This window comes from Pantherophis guttatus, chromosome 5 (assembly GCF_059756535.1).
Source record: "Pantherophis guttatus breed Tessera chromosome 5, ASM5975653v1, whole genome shotgun sequence".
Lineage (NCBI taxonomy): Eukaryota > Metazoa > Chordata > Lepidosauria > Squamata > Colubridae > Pantherophis > Pantherophis guttatus.
Genome location: NC_142067.1, coordinates 966,318 through 985,492, shown reverse-complemented (window position 1 = coordinate 985,492; position 19,175 = coordinate 966,318). Strand labels below are relative to the sequence as shown.

At 50.1% G+C, this 19,175-nt stretch overlaps 1 protein-coding gene across 4 annotated transcripts in view; it reads right to left on the bottom strand.

The window, feature by feature from the left end:
* Positions 1-19,175, bottom strand: part of NUP98 (nucleoporin 98 and 96 precursor) — a 40,708-nt gene that overhangs the window by 9,826 nt on the left and 11,707 nt on the right. For 2 of the 4 annotated variants that reach the window (XM_034435917.3, XM_087895666.1), the window contains exons 7-23: positions 18,262-18,445; positions 17,680-17,840; positions 16,810-16,947; positions 16,219-16,303; positions 13,555-13,647; positions 11,623-11,763; positions 11,285-11,418; positions 10,479-10,666; positions 9,286-9,402; positions 7,669-7,964; positions 6,267-6,380; positions 5,157-5,295; positions 4,222-4,399; positions 3,642-3,806; positions 2,586-2,762; positions 2,106-2,265; positions 905-1,328 (exon numbers count right to left, since the gene is read on the bottom strand). In XM_034435917.3, coding sequence (XP_034291808.2) covers positions 905-1,328; positions 2,106-2,265; positions 2,586-2,762; positions 3,642-3,806; positions 4,222-4,399; positions 5,157-5,295; positions 6,267-6,380; positions 7,669-7,964; positions 9,286-9,402; positions 10,479-10,666; positions 11,285-11,418; positions 11,623-11,763; positions 13,555-13,647; positions 16,219-16,303; positions 16,810-16,947; positions 17,680-17,840; positions 18,262-18,445 — 2,894 coding nt within the window. The remainder of the gene's footprint in view (positions 1-904; positions 1,329-2,105; positions 2,266-2,585; positions 2,763-3,641; positions 3,807-4,221; positions 4,400-5,156; positions 5,296-6,266; positions 6,381-7,668; positions 7,965-9,285; positions 9,403-10,478; positions 10,667-11,284; positions 11,419-11,622; positions 11,764-13,554; positions 13,648-16,218; positions 16,304-16,809; positions 16,948-17,679; positions 17,841-18,261; positions 18,446-19,175) is intronic. The other 2 variants (XM_034435919.3, XM_087895667.1) reach the window with 1 other exon arrangement.

Sequence of the window (19,175 nt, the reverse complement as noted above, 5' to 3'; positions counted from 1 at the left end):
TCTTTCAGTTCAACGGTGGGCTTCTTTGGCTACTCCGAGTGGGATAAAGCCTCAGTCCGACTGACTGGCCTTGTGGGGAGAGCTCCCTCAGGACCTTCCGCTCCGTTGCAGCGCTGCTCCTACCACAGATAGTCCTCGACTTATGACCACAACTGAGCCCAAAATGTCAGTTAAGTGAGGCACTGTCCAGTGAGTTTTGCCCCATTTTATGACCTTTCTTCCATAGTTGTTAAGTGAATCACGGCTGTTGTTAAGTTAGTAACCCGATTGTTAAATAAATCAAGCTTCCCCATTGACTTTTCTGGTCAGGAGGTTGACGAAGGGGATCAGCTGAGCCCAGCGACCCTGCAACCGTCATAAAAAGGCTGAATTTGGATTATGTGACCATGGGGAGGCTGCAATGGTTGCTAAGTGTGAAAAATGGTCATAAGTCGCTTTTTTTTTTGAATGGTCACTAAATGCACTGTTGTTAAGTCAAGGACTACGTGGAGAGAGCTGCAACCGTCACCAAAGGCAGGCCAGGGCAGGGAACCGAAGAGGCCAGGCCCCTTTTGTATCCTCCCTCTCGGCAGAGCCCGAGGAAGAGGAGGAGGGTGCTCCCTTCTCTTCCCCGGGATCCATCAGTACATGTAGCTCCACAATTCCCCCCCAAGGCCCAGCAGAGCAGGAGTCTCCAGCCTTGGCAAAGCTGACTGGGGAATTCTGGGAGTTGAAGTCCCCCAGGCTTAAAGTTGTCAAGGTTGGAGACCCCTGCAGCAGAGAATGGAACGGCCCAAATGCTCTAGAAAAGCCACCCAGATTGAGGTGAGCGCCCCGAGGGTCCCTACTGGCTCTACTGGGCAGGGGGGAGGCACTTTCCCCTAGAACCCCCTCCTGCCCTCAGGATTACAGAGCAATGACGTACTGCTTGGGTGCCACGGGGGCTGGCAAGAATCCGTACTCTGTGGCCTCCCCGTGATCTTCTGGCTCGCTCAGGGGGCTCAAGCGGTCTCCGCCGTGGGCCAAAACCCAGTTGGGCCCCCAGCCCACCCGGAAGGAGCGTCCCATGAAGAGGGCCATGTCCTTCAGCAGCCGTCCTTTCCCGTAGGCGATCGATTTCTTCAGGGGCACCAGGCCTGGCTGCCTGCGGATGCCCACGGTCTTCAGGGGCATTTCAGGAGCCGAGCGAGGCATGACGAAGGCGGAGGCCAGGGGAGAAAGAGCAGCCCAAGGCGGGGCGGGCAAAGCCCCGCCCAGTGAGGAAGTCCTCGGACTGCGGCTGTCCTGGAGGGAGGCGCTTGGGAGCAGGAAAGAGCCGGTGGAGAGTCGTGACTGCAGCAGCCTGCTGCCTGCAAACAGGGAGGAAAGTCAAAAGGAAAGCTTAAAGAAACAGGAGCGGAAGCGGATCTGGCAGCTGCCTCTTCCAAACGGATCAACCGGGGAGACCCCACCAGCTGATCAGAGTTGCTTCTTTATTGCTGCTTGCCTGTTTAGGAGAATCTCGCCAGACCGACCGCATTCTCTCGGGAACAGCCAGGTAAGGGGATACGGGGATTCTGTGGGTGGTCAGGCCTGCTGTGCAAGGTCTCTAAGCTAGCCAGGCTCTTCACACCTCCCCACACTCTACCTGGAGATTCCACAAGGACAAGGGGCCAGCCCTGTGCTCGTCAACAAAGCCCACCCCACCCACAGGCAGACTCAAAGAGGCATTCCTAGAAAATGCCCTCATCAATTTGCCTTTTATTGCTCCCGATGGGAAGGGCCGATGCCCAAGGGGCATCTCCAGGCACCCTGCTGATTCCCACAGAACAGGACACGGATTAGGAGGCCCAACAGTCGCAGCCAGGCTCTGGGGAAGGAGCTGTCTGGCCTCCACATGATTTCCAGTCCAGCTTGCAACTGACAAGGTGCTCTTTCAAAACCCCCCCTTGGGGGTTTCTCTGGACAGTTAAGCAGCACCTCCTGCTTTTCCTACGGTCACGGTGCAATGCACACAACTCTGACACCAAAAGTAGCCCTTTCCCGTTCACTCTCTTGAAGGAGAATGTTGGTAGCTCAGGATTGAACTGCGGGATCCGTGGCTCTCTGAGCTTGGCTTTTTTTCCTCTAGGGGTTGCTGGCTGTACCTGGGGGGCGACTTTTCCATCCTCGTGAGGAGGAGGAGATGGGAAGCCTCGGAGAGCAGATCTCTTGTGAAAGGTCCATTTCGGCAGCTGCCTTGCCAAACTGGGGATCCGTCATCCAGTCCAGTTCTTCCTCATCTGCCAGCAAAGAAGCCTTCATGATCTGCAAAGAAGATACAGAACCTAGATTCTGAGAGCTGGCAGGGACCTTGGAGGTCTTCTAGTCCAACCCCTTATACCATCCCATCCTGCTTTTAACTCTTGTGGGTTTCTCTTCCTTATTGTAAGTTTTAAATTGGTGGCTGGTTTAACTTTTAAGGCGGTATCAGGTGTAAGTATTTTAAATAAAGCATTCTAATTTTTCCTGGATAAAAGCCAAAGCCAAAAGTGCGTGTGTGGAGGAATCCCACTTCAAAAGGAACTTTCTGTAGGAAACGGAAGCCGCTTGGAGGCAGAGTTTGGGGCATCTGGTGGAGAACTCACCTGCAGCGTGTGAGGGTTGATGTCCAGGGAGGACGCAATATGGGTCGAGGCCGGCACTGGCTCCTGTTCTTCCACCAGATTCTCTTCCGCCAGGGACTCAGGAAGCAGCTCTTGGGTGATGTCTGCCATGTCGCTGTCGAATTCGACCCCCTTCCCCAGATGGTCAGCCTCGGGGCTCTGCGAGAGTCAAAGGAGAAGGTAACCTTCGTTATCACTTGTTCTTTGAACACACTGGCACACATGAAACATGAAATTTTGAGGCCCCTCTCAAAAGAAAATATGTATGTATGTATTCTGAGCTGTAGTGGTACAGTGGTTAGATGTTCTCTAACATCGGACAGCGAGGAGGCTGAAGAGGATGTGGTGCCAGAGGCAGAGACTCAGCCAGGGCCTTCATAACCTCCAGAGGCTCCTTCAAGTGAAGAGAGTGAAGTGAAGAAGCCTCTTCTCAATGCTCGAGCACGCAGGGCTGCCAAAAGGCAGGAGTGGCTACTCAGGAGGAGGTCTACTCGAGAGTAAGGCTTGGGGCTAATTGGCCACTCCCTTAGCCTATTTAAGTTTGCTCACAGATAGCACATGCTGCTGGAAACAACGTTTAATTACTATGCAGAGCATTTTGAGAGTGAGTTTCTTGTTATATCTTGGTTTCTGGGCTGGTTGCCAACACTTGTCGGACTTTGTTTATTCTCTGTAATTCATAGCAGGCTGATAAGGACATTTGCACTGGAAGCCTGCAGTTTGAAAGGGATCTGTTTGTATTAAACGGAGTTTTTGGAGCTTTGTGTGTGTCACACTCCTTGGGATCCGGAGCTGGGGCAGAACACCTAACGGTGCATCTGCTGCACCTTTTACAGGAGATGCTGGGCGTGGCAGACCATTTCCCAGTCTTGCCTCCACTCTTCAGCAACCACAGCAAAGGTCCCTTAGGGTGCAAAGGGGGGGGGAGAGAAAGTGGCAGGATCACCCCCAGAGAATCCATTTCCAACCTGTTCATGTTGGCATACTTTGCTTTATGCAGGAGCAAAATTTTAAGAGGGCACTGATTTCCCCCCCTACCTTGGAAGGAGGTGCCAACTTCCCAGCTGCAGCCATTTGCTGAGACATAAGCTGGCCCGGCAGAGGCACCTGAGCAGTTTTTAACTTCTTAGCCTCCACTTTGGCTAGGTTGTCCTCATCTTCCTCATCGGAGTCTTGCAGGCCGTACTTTGAGAAGTGGGCCACCTGGATGGAGAAAAAAAGGATGTATTTTACAAATCAGAAGATCAAGAGCAGGTTATTCTTGTGTGAAAACAAGGTCCTGCCCATCAATTCCTGCTGTCACTCTCTGAAGATTCAATAACAGCAAACAGCAATGTGTTTTTATTAGCACTTTCATTACCATTATGATAGCACTGTTACCTAGTTGGGTCATGAAACGTCTGCAGGAAAACCACCAAGGCAGAGAGCACTAAGGAACCCCCCAGTCCTCCTCCCACCCCTTTGCAAACCCCCCTCACTTCAAGCACCCCAAAATATATGTTTTCACATGTGACCGAAGCTCTTCTTCCACCTGTTCCTTATGACTTCTAAAAAGAACAGGGACCCTGACTGCCCCACAGCACCTGCTCCCGCTTGATCTGTCAGAGGAGGAGGTTACCTTGAATACCCATGAACCCGTTTCGGGGCGGTACTCCTTAAACTGGGCTCCCTGTTTCCGAGAGGCGGCTTCCAGTCGGCCTTCGTAGTTCATTTCTGTCAGCCGTTCTGGGCTCTTGATCACGGAACGCGAGGTTTTGTCCGTGGGCCAAACTCCATCCAAGGTGACTTCGGCTCGCCTGCTCAAAAGAGGAAGTTGGGAGGCATGAAATGGAGACATCCAGGAGGTGCGTGTGGTGTGTGTGTGTATACCCAGCAGTGCGGCCTCTGCCACTGAACAGGACGTAAGAGTGGGGCAAAGTAGTCTTTCCCAGCTGGTGTCAGGAGAAATCTGAGAACAGCAGGTATCCTTGGGCCCGTCTTAGCATCTCCAGCAGGGTTAGTGGATCAGGAGAAGACTTTGCCTCCATTGGATAGGTAATCTTCAAATTATGACAACTGACTCAAAATTTATGTTGCTGAGCGTGAGCTTTGCCCCACTGTATGACCTTTCTTGCCACAGTTGTTAAATGAATCACTGCAGTTGCTGAGTGAGTAAGACGGTTGTTAAAAGTGAATCCGGCTTCCCCACTGGCTCTGCTTGCCAGAAGGTCGCCAAAGGGAATCGCATGACCCCAGGACACGGCAACCGTCGTAACTGTGAGTCAAGTTTGAATTTTGATCATTGGACCATGGGGAGACTGCAATGGTCATCAGCGCCATTGGTTAAACAGTCACTGATTACTTTTCCAGGGCGTTACTTTGAACAGTCACTAAATGGACTGTTGTAAATTGAGGGCCACATGTAAATGGCTTCCTTCATTACTATCTGTTCATTTTAGTGTTTTATATTGTCGTTATCTTATTGTAAGCTGCCTAGAGCTGCTGGGTGGTGAGACGGGCGGCATGTCAATTGAATGAAGTGAATATTTGAAGAGCGCCCGCCCCCGGCATCACCTGTTCAAGCCCTCCCCGATGGGGGGCTTCAATTCATCATCTGGGTACACGATGACCTCTTTCCTGCGGATGTGCACGATCTCATCCAGGTTCAGGTTGGTCACATTGACCTCGCCCTCGAAGTAGATGGAGCCGTAGCCTAAGGAGAACGGAGGACACCACCGTTAACCGGCCACCCTGGCCCACCTCATGAAGTCGGTCAGCAAGCATCAAGGGCCGGGCACAAGATGCAGGAGAAGAGCAGGCAGAGATTGGGGGAGGGGGGAGAGTGAAACGTGTAATCAGTTTGAAATCGCCATGTTGCCACAAGAGATCCAAGCCCAGCCCTCTCCCCCCCCCACCCCGTGAATTCCATGGACCCTTATCGAGTGCCAACTTCCACTGTTAGTTGACTGGATTTGTGCGTGTAGGCTTGAATAAATGTCAACGAGATTTATTCAACCTTATGGATGATTCTCCTTCACCTGACACATAAATGGCGATATACCTGGCTACACAGGCACCGAAAAGGGTTGCCCAGGAAAACAACTTTGGGGGTTGTGGATTTTTTAAGGGTGCCATTTTTCACTCTAACGATTCTAGGAAAACAGGGGGTTCCATTGCCTTCCCCACCTTTATTCCAGAAAGGAATAAGGAGTTTATGAAAAACTTGCATCAACCTTGAAATGCAAACTGTCTACTGTTCCAATACAGGTAGTCCTCGACCTACAACCCCAATGGAGCCTAAAATTTATGTTGTTGCTGTTAAGTGAATGTTGCCCCATTTTACAAACTTTCTTGCCACAGTTGTTAAGGGAATCACTGCACTTGTTAAGCCAGTAATCCAGTCATTAAGTGAATTTGGCTTCCCCATTGACTTTGCTTGTCAGAAAGTCGCAAAAGGTAATCATGTGACCCCGGGACACTGCGACCGTCATAAATATGAGTCGGTTGTCAAGCACCTGAATTTCGATCACATGACCACGGGGGTGTTGCAACGGTCCTAAGTGTGAAAAACGGCCGTTAAGGCATTTTTCAGTGCCGTCGGTAAGGCTGAAGGTGCCTCAGCCAGACTAACAGGGGAGCTGACCTCAGGGACAACCCTGGTAGAAGTAGTTCCTGTCCTCTCACCTTTACGGCCAACAGTGAAGTCGGTCACGATGCACTCTCCCATGTCACTGGTCATTCTGGCTAGCTCCTCCAGGGAGGGAATGGTGTAGTAGCCCATTCGTGTCAAGACAATTCCTGGAAAAATCAAAATTTGAGTGAGGGCCCCGCCCCCAAAATCACACACAGCAACGCAGTCTCTGAGCACATTAGCAAAACACGGGATACGCCTATAAGGCAGAGATGGAGAACATATAGGACACCCCTGCCAATGGCGACATGGCATGGCATTTTGGGTGTAGGCCAGCACTCAGCAACACCCGACAACAACTGTTCCCCAACGCTCTGAAAATGAGTTTGTTTTACTTCTATTCTATTGTAGTAATCGTTTGAGGTCTCCCTATACACGGCACCACGTGACTGTATTTTAAATATATAAATATGTAATTCTTTACATGTAATAATGCCATCAAAAGCTGACACCAGCCAGAGCGCAGAACAATTCAAAGAAGCAGTGCAAGATCAGAAGACGTGGAGAGACCACCTGGCCCGGAGAATCGCCAAGAGGTGGATGTGACTGAATGGATATCATCATCATCATCATCATCATATGCAATAAATAAGTAAAGAATGTTTCTCTTTTGTTGGTGTTTGTGTGTGAAAGAGGGAGAGGGAGACCAGCAGAGTTAAGATAAGCATTTTCTGGATTTTTGACTCACAAAAGTTTTGCCCTGGCTGCTTCTAAAGAGTGCATCTGGTTCCAAGGCCCTCTGCTCTTAATGATCTGCTAACCCAGATTCTGCTGCAGCTTCAGGGGAGGAGGGCATTTTCCAGGACTAATGATAAGTTCACTGGCTGAGTGCCAGTACGGGAAGCTGGCCTTCCAACAGCCACAGCTGGGTGATCCAGAGCATGCTTTTTTTTTTTTTTTTTAAGGAAGATCTGAAATTTCACCGTTTGATTTTGGAAGAGGCACCATCCAAACAATGACAGAGTCACATGGGAGGGCAAGGCCAATGACTGCTTCCCGGAAAGCCATTATTTCTCTTCCAATAAACACCCGTCTGGCCTAGTGGTTAAGGCACCAGGCTAGAAACTGGGAGCTGGTGAGTTCTAGTCCTGCCTGAGGCATGAAAGCCGGTTGGATGACTTTGGACCAATCACTGCGAGACTGGAAGTTCTAGTCCTGACTCAGGCACAAAAGCTGTTGGATGACCTTGGGCCAATCATCCTCTCAGCCCAACTCACTCCACAAGGTTATTGTTGTGAGGAAAACAAGAGGAAGAAGCAGCATTAAATATGTCATGCTGCTTTGAATTGTTTGGAAAAAGAGAAAGGCAGGATAAAAATAAAATATAATAATAAACACTCCATCTGAGTGAACCAAGGGACATCCAGCTGAACCCTGCGAGAACTTTGACCTCACCTGCCGGATGGGTGGAATGGAGCTGGTCTTCGCTCTCCTTGTCCAGGTCCTCCTGCAGGGACTCCTCGTGGTAGGAAGCTTCCTCCAGGCTGTTTTCCAGCCCGTTCCGCAGCGCCGGCCGCACATTCAGGGCCAGGAGGGTGTCGTCCACACTGTTGTTGTGATGCTTGTGTGGGGCATTCTCTGGAGTCTGGGGCAGGGGCTTGGTAATGACGTTGGTTAAGAACCTGGACATTTCCCGGGAGTAGCTGTCGTCTTCCTGCTCCTCGTCCTGTCTATGGTTCTCACTAACCGACCTGAAGAGGAGACTCGGTCAAACAAAGGGAAGCAGGCAGGCGGAAACCATCGTTTCTAAAGGAAGTTACTCTGCCGCGTCTCCCATGAGGAAGAAAGCGGACTTCGCTGGCCTGGGATTTCCGTCTCAGACAATGCCTCTTGAATAGGAGGATGGCAGATCTAGAGTGTAAGTCAGGCTGTTCAATCTTGGCAATTTTTAAGATCTGTGGACTTCAACTCCCAGAATCCCCCAGCCAGATATGCTATGTGGACCTGTGGACACCAACTCTCAGAATTCTGGGAGTTGAAGTCCACAGGTCTTTAAGTTGCCGAAGTTGGATATCCCTGGTGTATCCATCTCCCCAAGAGAGCAAGTGGTGTGAGCTGCCTTTCCAGCCCCTTTGCTGGAGAACACACAATTCCCAGTTATCTGACAATGGCTGTGATGCTCTGAGCCCATTCAACCCAGTCATAGTGGGGGATATCCAGAATGGGGACCACAGGCTCAGGATCAGCGGTCTTCCCTTAGAACTCTGGCTGCAATTCCTCCTGCCAAGGAGCTCAGACTGGCACGCCTTGCCCTTACTTATTTAATCTGGGGTGGGGTGGGGTGATTGGTATAGCCCCCAACAATCTGGCTCCTCATTTCACCCACCTCAGAAGGTAGAAGGTGGAGTCAACCCTGAGCTGCTCAGGCTCGAACTCTAGACTGTGGGCAGTCAGCCTGCAATGCTGCATTCTAATCACTGCGCCCCCACAGTTCTTCGTACATTCAAAATATATGTTTTCTTAACAAATTAATAAATAAATTCAGAAATCACCAACCTCCCCCACAAAGGAGCTTCTCCCCAATGAGGTCACAAAGCCACGTCTTACCCTCTTTTCAGAAGGCCAAGAGAGTAGGGGTCTACACACACCCCCGGGGGTTAGGATGATATTCCACAGGGCAGGGGAAATGGCAGAGAAGACCCTTTTCCTGGACTCCACCACTCAGAATCCTTTTAACTGATGGGGTCTGCAACATGCCTTCCTGCCTGACGGCTGGGATGGGCTGATGGGATGGGGGTAAGAGGGTTCCTGCAGGCAGCCTGACCCCCCAGGCCATGTAGGGCTGCAACACCCAGCAGCTCTTTGCACAGGAGCTACTATCTCGCCATGCCAACAAAAGGAATCCTTCAGCACTCAGCCTGATTAAGGCACAGCACTTCCAGCTTCGTAGCTAGGAGAACTGCAAATGGCTAAACTGCAGCTGGAGCTCTTTTTAACAACTGACTTCTGCTCATGACATAAAGGAACCGGGGGGGGGATGGGGGCGGGGGGCTGGGGTGGCAGCAAACGTACCGATCCCCGTTCTCAGGATAGATGGAAGGCGAGGCAATGTCATCCACTTCAGCACCGCCGGGAGAGAAGAGGCTGCCACTGTTGAGGTTCTTCAAAACCAGCTTCTTAATGCTCTTCCTGGGGGAGAGAAAGATACCGACACCCTGTGAGATTATCCCGGGAAGCCAAAGCAGGGAATAGCTCCCGGTAGAGTCCGGCCTCCCCCTCGCACTCCATTCCAGCTGAGGTCACCGCTATTGTGGTTCTGTTTTGGCAGGTGATGGGCCTAAAGGAGGAGAAAGTCCTGATGTATATGAGAACATCTGTATATCAGGGCTCTTTGGTGCTTTCTGAGTTGGGCTGTTTTCTTGGGAGACATTTCATGACCCAATTAGGGAACACTATCATGGCTAGTTGGAAGGGGGGAGGGGGAAAGAGTTTGCGGAGAGGAGGAGGAGGACTATTATGCTGTCGTTGCTGCTCTCTGAACTGGTGGTTTTCTTGCAGATGTTTCATGACTCAACTAAGTAATATCCTCACTGCTGAGGATGTCACCTAGTTGGGCAATGAAATGTCTCCAGGAATACAACTCAGCTCAGTGAGCACCAAGGACTCCACAGCGCTGCTGCTGCTGCTCCTCCTTCCCTCTCCTCTCCACTAATCCCCCTTCCTTCCAACACTGATGAGGTTACCTAGTTGGGTCACTTAAAGAAAAAAAAAAGAGAAGAAAATTCCTCTCTTCTAATTTGTGGTTACTTATTCTGAGCATCAGATTAAACATAGAAAAGCTCAACTAGAGCTGAATCTTGCCAGGACATCTCAAGAACTGAGGTTCAATAAGAGAAGGATAAGAAAGACCTCTCAATCTCCCATCAGCCAGGAATTCCTATAAACCCAGAAGGACAGTTACAAGGGCTGTCCTAGGATCAGCCGTGAAGCTTGAGAAAAGTTATTCGAAGAAATTGCCTAGGCGCTAATACCTGGGATCCAAAGCCAGACTCTTTAGGGCAATCTCAAGTCTATAACAGGGGTGTCCAATCATGGCAACTTTAAGACCTGTGGACTTCAACTCCCAGAATTCCCCAGCCAGCTATGCTGGCTAAGGAATTCTGGGAGTTGAACTCCACACGTTTTAAAGTTGCTAAAGTTGGGCACCCTGGGCTACAGCAACCCTGAAGAATCAGAGGTGGATGCGAAGAGATCACCCTACTAACTTGGGCATGAAGGCCCCATTGGTCAGAGAAGGCTCATCGTCGTCCAGACCATCGAAAAGGTGGGATTTGGAGGAGCCGCTTGTCTGCAAAGCTTTGGGGCGCACACGAGTTGCCGGGCGGGGAGTCAGTTTGTAATGTGTTGGGGTGGTCAGTGCCTTCTGGGCCGCCGGATTGGTTGGCTTCAGCCTCTGCAAAAAAGGAACAAGTGTTACAATGTGGGGATGACTGTCCTCTCTGTTCCTCTGGCTGGGCCTGAGCAATGGTGGGCTGGCCCTTCTAGAGTTTTAAACAGCTGACTCACTGCTCACTCCCCAAACAAATGAAGCCACTGTTCCGTTCAGGTGTTTTTATCTGCCTGCCTGCCTGCCTAATCATCTGTCACCTAACATCTATCAATCCTCTATCAATCAATTTATCTGTCGTCAATTATCTATCAATCTTCTATCACCTACCTACTAGCTGTCATCTAGCTAGCTACCTATTATCTACCTACTTGCCAATCATCTATCACCTATCTCTCTCTCTGCGTATCATCTGTCTGTCTGTTTGTCTGTCTATCATCTATCTACCTCCCTTGGGGTGATGGGCAGTTCAAAAATGTGTGCAATCAATAAAAGAAATATATTCCTGGTGTTACCTCCAGCCATGTTTGGCTCCCTGCCGTAATGATGGCTGGCAAGAAAGGTCTGTGCCCCCCCCCCCCGTGTGTGTGTGTGTGTGAAGACCATTAACTGCCAGAACTCCCTCCCAGCCCTCCTGGTTCTGCCCCAGTTGCCTTTCCAGAGAGAACCTGCTCCTTGCCTCACCTCCTCCTTCTTCTTCGGGTCAGACATGGGGTTTCGGAAGAGAGGCGAGTCCCCGAAGGGTGAGTAGGTCAAGCTGTTGAGGTGCTGCTGCAGAACGGCCTGCTGGGCCGCAGAGACGTTGGGATCTGTCAGAGCTGAGGGAAAAAGGAAGGCAAGGATGAGCCCACAGCCCACCGGAGGCCGCTCAACGGGATGGGGCAAAGGCGGCCTCCTCTGAGAGCTGCAGAGACTGACTGCGCTGATGGGGGGAAATAAACAGCTGGCAGCCCACTTCCAGGTGCGTCAAGCATGCCAGGAGGAGGTGTGGAGGTTGCCCTACTGGGGCATGAGCAACTTACCCACAGCAGGCTGTGGAGCTCCAAAGCCCAATGTGGCAGTTGATGTGTTAAATCCAGGGGCACCAAAGGCTCCTGTCCCCAGCGTGCCCCCTAGCTTGGGCTGCGTGCTGCCAAAGAGTGAATTCTGCCCTGGATTAAGGGCTGCAGAAGGAGGGGAGGGAAAGAGAAAGTGGGGGGGAAGAGAGAAAAGACTGTGATCAACCAGCAACCACCAAGGCATTCACACCTTCCTGAAACAGTCCGGAAAGAAACACGGAGGGTCTTAAGATGTTCCTGGAAAAATGTTTCTATTGGCCAATGATGGCTTGGTCAGACTTTTTAAAAAGAGACATAATTAAACCTGGCAACCTTCTCTGTGGAGTTATACCCGTAGTATAACCACTGGTGGTGCAATGGTTAAAGTGCAGCATTGCAGGCCAACTCTGCCCATAATCTAAAGTTCGATCCTGACCAGCTCAAAGTTAACTCAGCCTTCCCTCCTTCCGAGGTTGGTCAAATGAGGACCCAGATTGTTGAGGGCAACATGCAAATAATGTTTCGACATTATAAACCTCCCCGAGAGTGATGTATACAAGTCCAAGTGCTTTTACTACTTTCGCTTCACTAGCCGTAGCTGACCATGCAATCAACCCCACAGGAAGAGTAAAATTGCTTTTATTCAGATTGGCTCTAATAACACAATCTGGCAAGTCTGATTGTACTGCTGTTTCTCCTCCTCCTCCTCCTCTCTCAGCAAATTAGGGAGGTGCCTACTGAGGGCGCTTCCGTTATCTGGATCTTCTGGACTTAAAAATGTTCCAACCCCTTTCACCTCCTCAATGGCTTTTCCATGACCCCATCAAGGTCCTTTTTTTGCCCCTCTAGATTCACTGAAAAAGCTGGCTGGAAGAGCCAAGGGTGGGGTGGGTGTGTATGGAGGGGGCTTTTACAATCCCCACAGATGAATCAATAGACAGCCAGGCTGTCAGCTACTGTAAGTACTAAGACATAATTACTGTCAAGGAATCCATCACAACGGATCATAATTGGCTTCAAATCATCTGTTGATCCTGCTGAAACTGTATTTTGGCCTTATGTAACAGAAGCTGGTTTTTAATCTCTGTTTCAGTAAAATGGAACAAAATAAGAATTGGAAGAAACGTCTGTGGAGATTCTCAGTCATCCAGGTCATGGTTGTCCCAAAAGGGCTTTTTCAAGAGGCAACTGGACGTTCTGTTTTACCTTGAAGATGTTTCACTTCTCATTCAAGAAGCTTCTTTGGTTTTGACTGAATGGTGAAGGATGGAAAGATTATATTCCTTGCAGTCATCTGGTTGTTAGCTCTCTCTCACTGAGAGTCGTTGAGGCCACTTGGAGGTTTATCTGTGCCCTCAGAGTCACCTTTTCAGGGTTTCAAAGAGGCCATCTACATCAAGACTGAACGGCCCTCTCTCACCAGAGGGGGAGGAATAGGACACCACCTGTCTCCTGTTTACAACACGGTCCCTTTAGCAGTTCCAAGAAGGTTCCACACCCATTTGCACTCTGATTCGGGGGACTTGGGGGGCACAGATAACCCTCCAAGTGGCCTCAATGACTCTCAGAGAGAGCGCTCACGAATGCAAGAAATCTAAATCCTTCCATCCCCCACCATTCAGTCAGAACTGAAGAACCTTCTTGGATGAGAAGTGAAACGCCTTCAAGGAGAAACAAAGAAAATCCAGTTGCCTCTTGAAGAACCACCTTTGGGACCATTGTATAATAAATGTATAATAATTAGTAGTAATAACAGATGAAAAATCTGACCATGGAGAGAACGATGGTCTGAGGCTACCGATAGTTCATGACAAATGTGCTTTGCTCAGTGAATCTCTACGACACCCCGATTCCTGGCCGAACTTTCTAGAAGGAATGAAGGTTAAATACCCCAGGCTGGTCGCTCCCCGATCTTACCTGTCCCAAATCCCGCCCCGAGGCCTGGACCCAGAGCCCCGGTTGCAGGCTTGTTTCCAAAGAGGCTGTTTCCTGTGGTGTTTGCATTGAACCCTAGGAGAGAAGGAGGGTTGGTGGCTTTCTCTGAGCTTGGGCGGTCGAAAACCAGGCAACCTTTGGCCAAGTCTTCTTCAGAAGACCCAACATGAGGCCACAGGTCTATCTCTGGCCCCCAAGGACAAGGCTGGCCTCCAGGGCAATTTTCAGCATGATGAAAGGGGAAACTATTAAGTATATGACAAGAAAATTACAGGCAGTCCTTGACTTACAACCACAATTGAGCCCAAAATTTGTTGCAAAGTGAGACAGTTGTTAAGTGAGTTTTGCCCCATTTTATGATTTTTCTTGCCACATTTGTTAAGTGAATCACTGGAGTTGTAAATTCAGAAACAAGGATGTTAAGTGGCTTCTCTGTTGACTTTGCTTGTCAGATGGTTGCAAAAGGGGATCACATGACCCCGGGACACCGCGACCGTCATAAATGTGAGTCAGTTGCCATGCGTCTGAATTTTGCTTTAACTTCAGTCACTAAAGGAACTGTTGTAAGTTGCATCACCTACATAGGTAGTCCTTGACTTAGAACTGGTCACTTGTCAACCATTTAAGGTTACAATGGATCACACAACACGCCCAAGCGGCTTATGCCCTGAGTTATAACAGCCACACACACCCCCTGGTCATATGACGGCATCTGGCAACTGATTCACCTTTATGGCTGTTTGTAGCGTCTGGCAGTCACGCAACCACCAGGGTTTTTAATTTTTCTTCCTGGTTTCTAGTGTTTACTTCCCACTTCCAGCAAAGCCCATCCTCTGCGAAAACTGGATTTGCATAATGACTGTGGCATTCACTGAATGACTGCCATAAAAACGGTCAAAATTGGGCTGCAGCCTCATAGTGACCCCCTTAAGGATTCCAGTGACTTCTGACCATCGTTCTGAGTTCAATTATGGTGGTTAGTCTAAGATGACCTGCAAAGTAGGATGTTTGCGTCTGTAAATTCAAGAAATAATATTTAAACCAGAATCCCATCAAATGCAGGTTCTAACCTGCCCTAGCCTTTGCAAGTGCCACCCCTATATCCCTGGCACAGACAAGATGGCGCAGGGATGGCCTGGTCCTTGTTTAACCCATAAAAAAACCCACAAGGGCCTGAGTCCCTTTGTTTTGACCCAGCTCCCCAAACATGACAAGCCCTCTGAAGTAAACTCAAAGATTCCTTTAATTAGGAGCACCAGCAGCCCCGGCAAAAAGTCTCTTTCTCCCTCTCAGCAGGCTAACAAGTCTGTCTGGCAGGGAGATGAATAGTTGTCTGCCACACCTATTCATCTCCGCCCCCTGCCTTTTATCCCCCGAGGTAGGGTGGGGCTTCGCTAGCAGTGGTGGCTCTTCCGTCCCAAGGACCGGCCCATAGATTTCCACTGCTCTCCTCTCCTCTGCCTTCTGCGCATCCGGGTGTCAGGCACTGGACGCAGCTGTTCCTCCTCTTCCTCATCAGCCACCTCCTGGGGGCTGTTGACTCTCCATCGGAGGGCTGAGAGGCAGCCCAGGTTCTGCCTCTGCCTCTGCCAGCTCCATTCCCTCTTCCCCCTCCCAGGTTGCCTGGATGCTGACCCTGACTCCCACCCCTCCTCCTTCTCCTCTGATTCGGCTGCTGGAGGGGCCGGCGGCCCTTTTTGCTGACTCTCAGGTCCAGTTTCAGGAACCTTGACTCCAGACATACAAATGAAGAGAGCTGCAAGTGGCCCAACAGTCTGCTCACCCTTCCTACCCTGTTTCCCCCAAAATAAGACCTCCCCTGATAATAAGCCCAATCGGGCTTTTGAGCACATGGCAATAAGGCCAAGCGCTTATTTCAGGGTACAAAAAAATATAGGGCAGGGTCTTCTTTTCAGGGAAACACGGTAGTGCAGAGCCCTACCATGCAAAATTTGTTGCAAAGAGAGACAGTTGTTAAGTGAGTTTTGCCCATTTTACGACTTTTCTTGCCATAGTTATTAAGTGAATCCCTGCAGTTGTTCAGTTAGTTACACAGTTGTTCACAGGACACAAAAGGGGATCACGTGATCCCAGGATCCTGCAACTTTTCATAAACACGAGCCAGTTGCCAAGCGTCCGAATTTTCATCATGTGACCACTGAGGGGCTACAAGGGTCGTTAAGTTCGTAAGTCACTTATTTCAGTGGCGTTGTAACTTCGATCACTAAACGAACTGTTTCAAGTCGAGGAGTGCCTTGTGTATCGATATATACCTGCCAAAACTCTTAGCCTACAAGCGGTGAGGAGATTAAATAAGCTCACCCACCCAGATTGGGAAAAGATGATTCCTGATCAGAGCCACGGCCACTATTCTCGACACACAGTCATAAAGGCAAAAATCCTGCCTAAAATTCCAGATCAGATGATCCTTGGTGACTGGGGACTCTTCAGTTCAAGGGTGGGCAACTATGACAACTTTAAGACTTGTGGACTTCAACTCCCAGAATTCTGGGCATTGGAGCCCGCAGCTTGGAAAGTTGTCATAGTTGCCCATCCCTGCTTCCCTCCAATTCTGCCTCTGTGTTCCAGCTGGCGAAACACACAACAGACCGAAACACCTCCAGAGAACACTGTTTCGTTGCTTACCGAAAAGTCCAGTTGTCGTTGTCCCGAACGAGGGTGCGCTGGTGGTTGTGGTGCCAAAGCCAGCAGGCTTGTTACTAAAGAGAGACTGAAAACAAAAACAAGACCATTGTGTAATTTTTACAAATGCAGGCACCCAGAAAGAGCATCTCTTTTTTGCAATTTGTGGACACAACAAGCGATCTGGAAAGAAGGCAAAAAATTGCTCTTTCCTGCAGGACGGCTGCCAGGCCAGACACTGGCTGCCCTTTCCTTCTGCCCAAAAACTCCCTAGAGGAAGGAAGAGATGAGATCTAGTTTTGGGCTAGCGTAGTAGGCACAGGTCCCAAGAGAAAGTGCCCTTTGCTCACAGGGAAAGCAATGCAGGGGGAATGGGCAGTCTTGTTGTAGCTGGGAATCTAATCCTCATTTATTTACCGCTGCTTCTTAAAATTCGCAAGGGAATTGCAGACAAGGACACCTCCTGCCATTAAAGCTGATGGGAGGTTCTTTGGCTAACCTGGATCACTTTTACAGGTGACCCTACTTGGAACTAAATAAGTTTTTTGCCTGAGAACCGCAGCTTCCAGGAAACTAAAAGATCAATCCACATACCGAGCCACCAACACCAAACCCGGTGTTGGGCTGCCCAAAGAGTCCGGTTCCTGTTCCAAACGCAGCTGCTGTGTTGGTATTGGCTGCTGTGCCAAAAATGCTTCCGGTCTGGGTGGGCTGGGCAGCTCCAAACAAGCCCTGGGAAGGACAGGCAACGTTGAGACAGAGACCTTTGGCAAAGGATCCAAGAGCAGGCAAGAGAGACCAGGAAAAGCCTCCACAGGAACCAACTCTGCTGGGGCTTGAGCCGATTCAGCTGAACTGGGCAGAAGCTAAACTCAAGAAGGATTTATGGAATAACAGAGTTGGGAGGGATCTCGGAGGTCTTCTAGTCCAACTCCCTGCTTAAGCAGGAGACTTTTTACCATTTCAGACAAATGAAATGGGCTCAGGGTTGAATTTGGGGGGGTCCTCCTCGGTGCTCTCTGAGCTTGGTGGTTTTCTTGCAGATGTTTCAGGACCCAACTAGGGAACATCATCAGTGCTAGGAGGGACGGGCATTGTGGAGACTAAAGGATGACGACTGTGGGGTGCAATGCTGAGTTTGAGGTTTTCTTGAAGACGTTTTATAACCCAGCTAGGGAACATCGTTAATACTGATGAAGTTCCCTAGCTGGGTCATGAAACGTCTGCAAGAAAAATACCAAGCTCAGAGAGCACCCCCAAAATTCAACCTGAGCTACAAATATTCTCGTCTATCGGTCCCCTATGAGCTATCCCGTGACTGAGGGCAAACGTGAAGGTCTGAACTACTTCTCAAGAGTTCAATAAAAGATGTGACAGCCGGGAGTGTCCCAGAAAGGCGTGTCTGAAGCGAGAAGTCATCATTCCACACTTAAGAGCTTTCCAGAACGTGACCCTCCTCCTTACCATCGTGTTCGTGTTGGGCTGTCCAAGGGTGCTGGTGTTGGTGAACGAAAAACCCGTGTTCTGGGCGGTGGTGGGCTGACCAAAAGGTTTATTGAAGAGGCTGGGTGTCGGCTGATTCGAACCAAAGAGACTTCCGGTTCCTGTCCCAAAACCAGTGGTACCTGCAACAAAGAGACGACGTCTCTTACTTTTTACAATCCTCTCCTGGAACCAGCTCTGAGTTCGAAGCACCCAGAGGGTGTGGGGCTTCAAACGGCAGCGCCACTGGGTTGTTCTCCCCTTTGCTTTTTAAACTCTGCCTGAAGCTGCTGGAATAAATTATCTGGTGGTTTGGGATGACACACTATCAATACAGTGATAGACGGATACACTTCACGTAGGGAAGGATTCCCTAACTTTGCACTTTAAGACGGGTGGACTTCAACTCCCAGAATTCCCAATTCTGGGAGTTGAAGTCCACCGTCTGGAAGTGGCCAAGGTTGGGAAACCCATCAGACCAAAGACCCTGGCAACAGCTCACTAAAGTTGATAGTGTTTTTTTAACTAGCTTGGCTACAGCAAGACCAGTCCATGGATACTTACTGGTTCCAAAGGCTGTCTTACTTGCCCCGTACGAAAATCCTGTGTTGGTGGTGGAGGAGCCGAAGAGTCCTGTGGCCGCGCTGGACGTAGCGGTTGACGATCCAAATAAGCCTGGCGTGGCTCCAGCTCCCACTGGGTTGGTGGGGCCTTTCCTGTTGGCCTGGTAGTCTTCCAAACGGAGCTCCTGAAGGAGAAACATTGAATGAGCACAGAGAGGGGCACTTTCCCCAGACTCGGACTTTCCAAAAGTAGGAGAGGCAGCCTTTGAATGCACGAGGAGTGGGGGGGTTCTGGAAAGGAGGAGGGGACGCTGCTCTCAAAGGGAAGGGCTCCCAACCCCATGTGGCTGTTCCGACACTCAGCGAGGGGCAGCTAAGCTAGAACGGGACTGAAGAGTTGTGTGAATCCCTCCAACTGGGCTTTATTCAAGGAGAATACAGAAGACCAGAGTTGGAAGGGACCTTGGAGGTCTTCTAGTCCAACCCCCTGCTTGAGCAAGAGACCCTATAACATTTCAGACAAATGGCTGCCAAATTTCTTCTTGAAAACCTCCAGTGATGGAGCACCCAGAACTTCTACAGCAGAAGTGTCAATCTGGCAGCCTGCGGGCCGGATGCGTCATGCGCAGGCCACGCCCACCCCAGCTCCACCAAGGGGAGAAAAGCCACGAAGCGTCACGTGATGGCAACGTGACACCGCGAGTTTGACACCCGTGCTCTAAAGGCAAGCCATTCCCCTGGTTAATTGTTCTCGAGGAAATTCTTCCCTATTTCTAGATTTGGCCTCCCAGAATTCCCCCGATTTAAGATGGGTGGATCATAGAATCACAGGGGCTGGAGGCCTTCAATCCAACCCTCTGCTCAGGCAGGACCCCCTCTACCATTCCAGACAAGTGGCTGTCCAGTCTCTCCTGG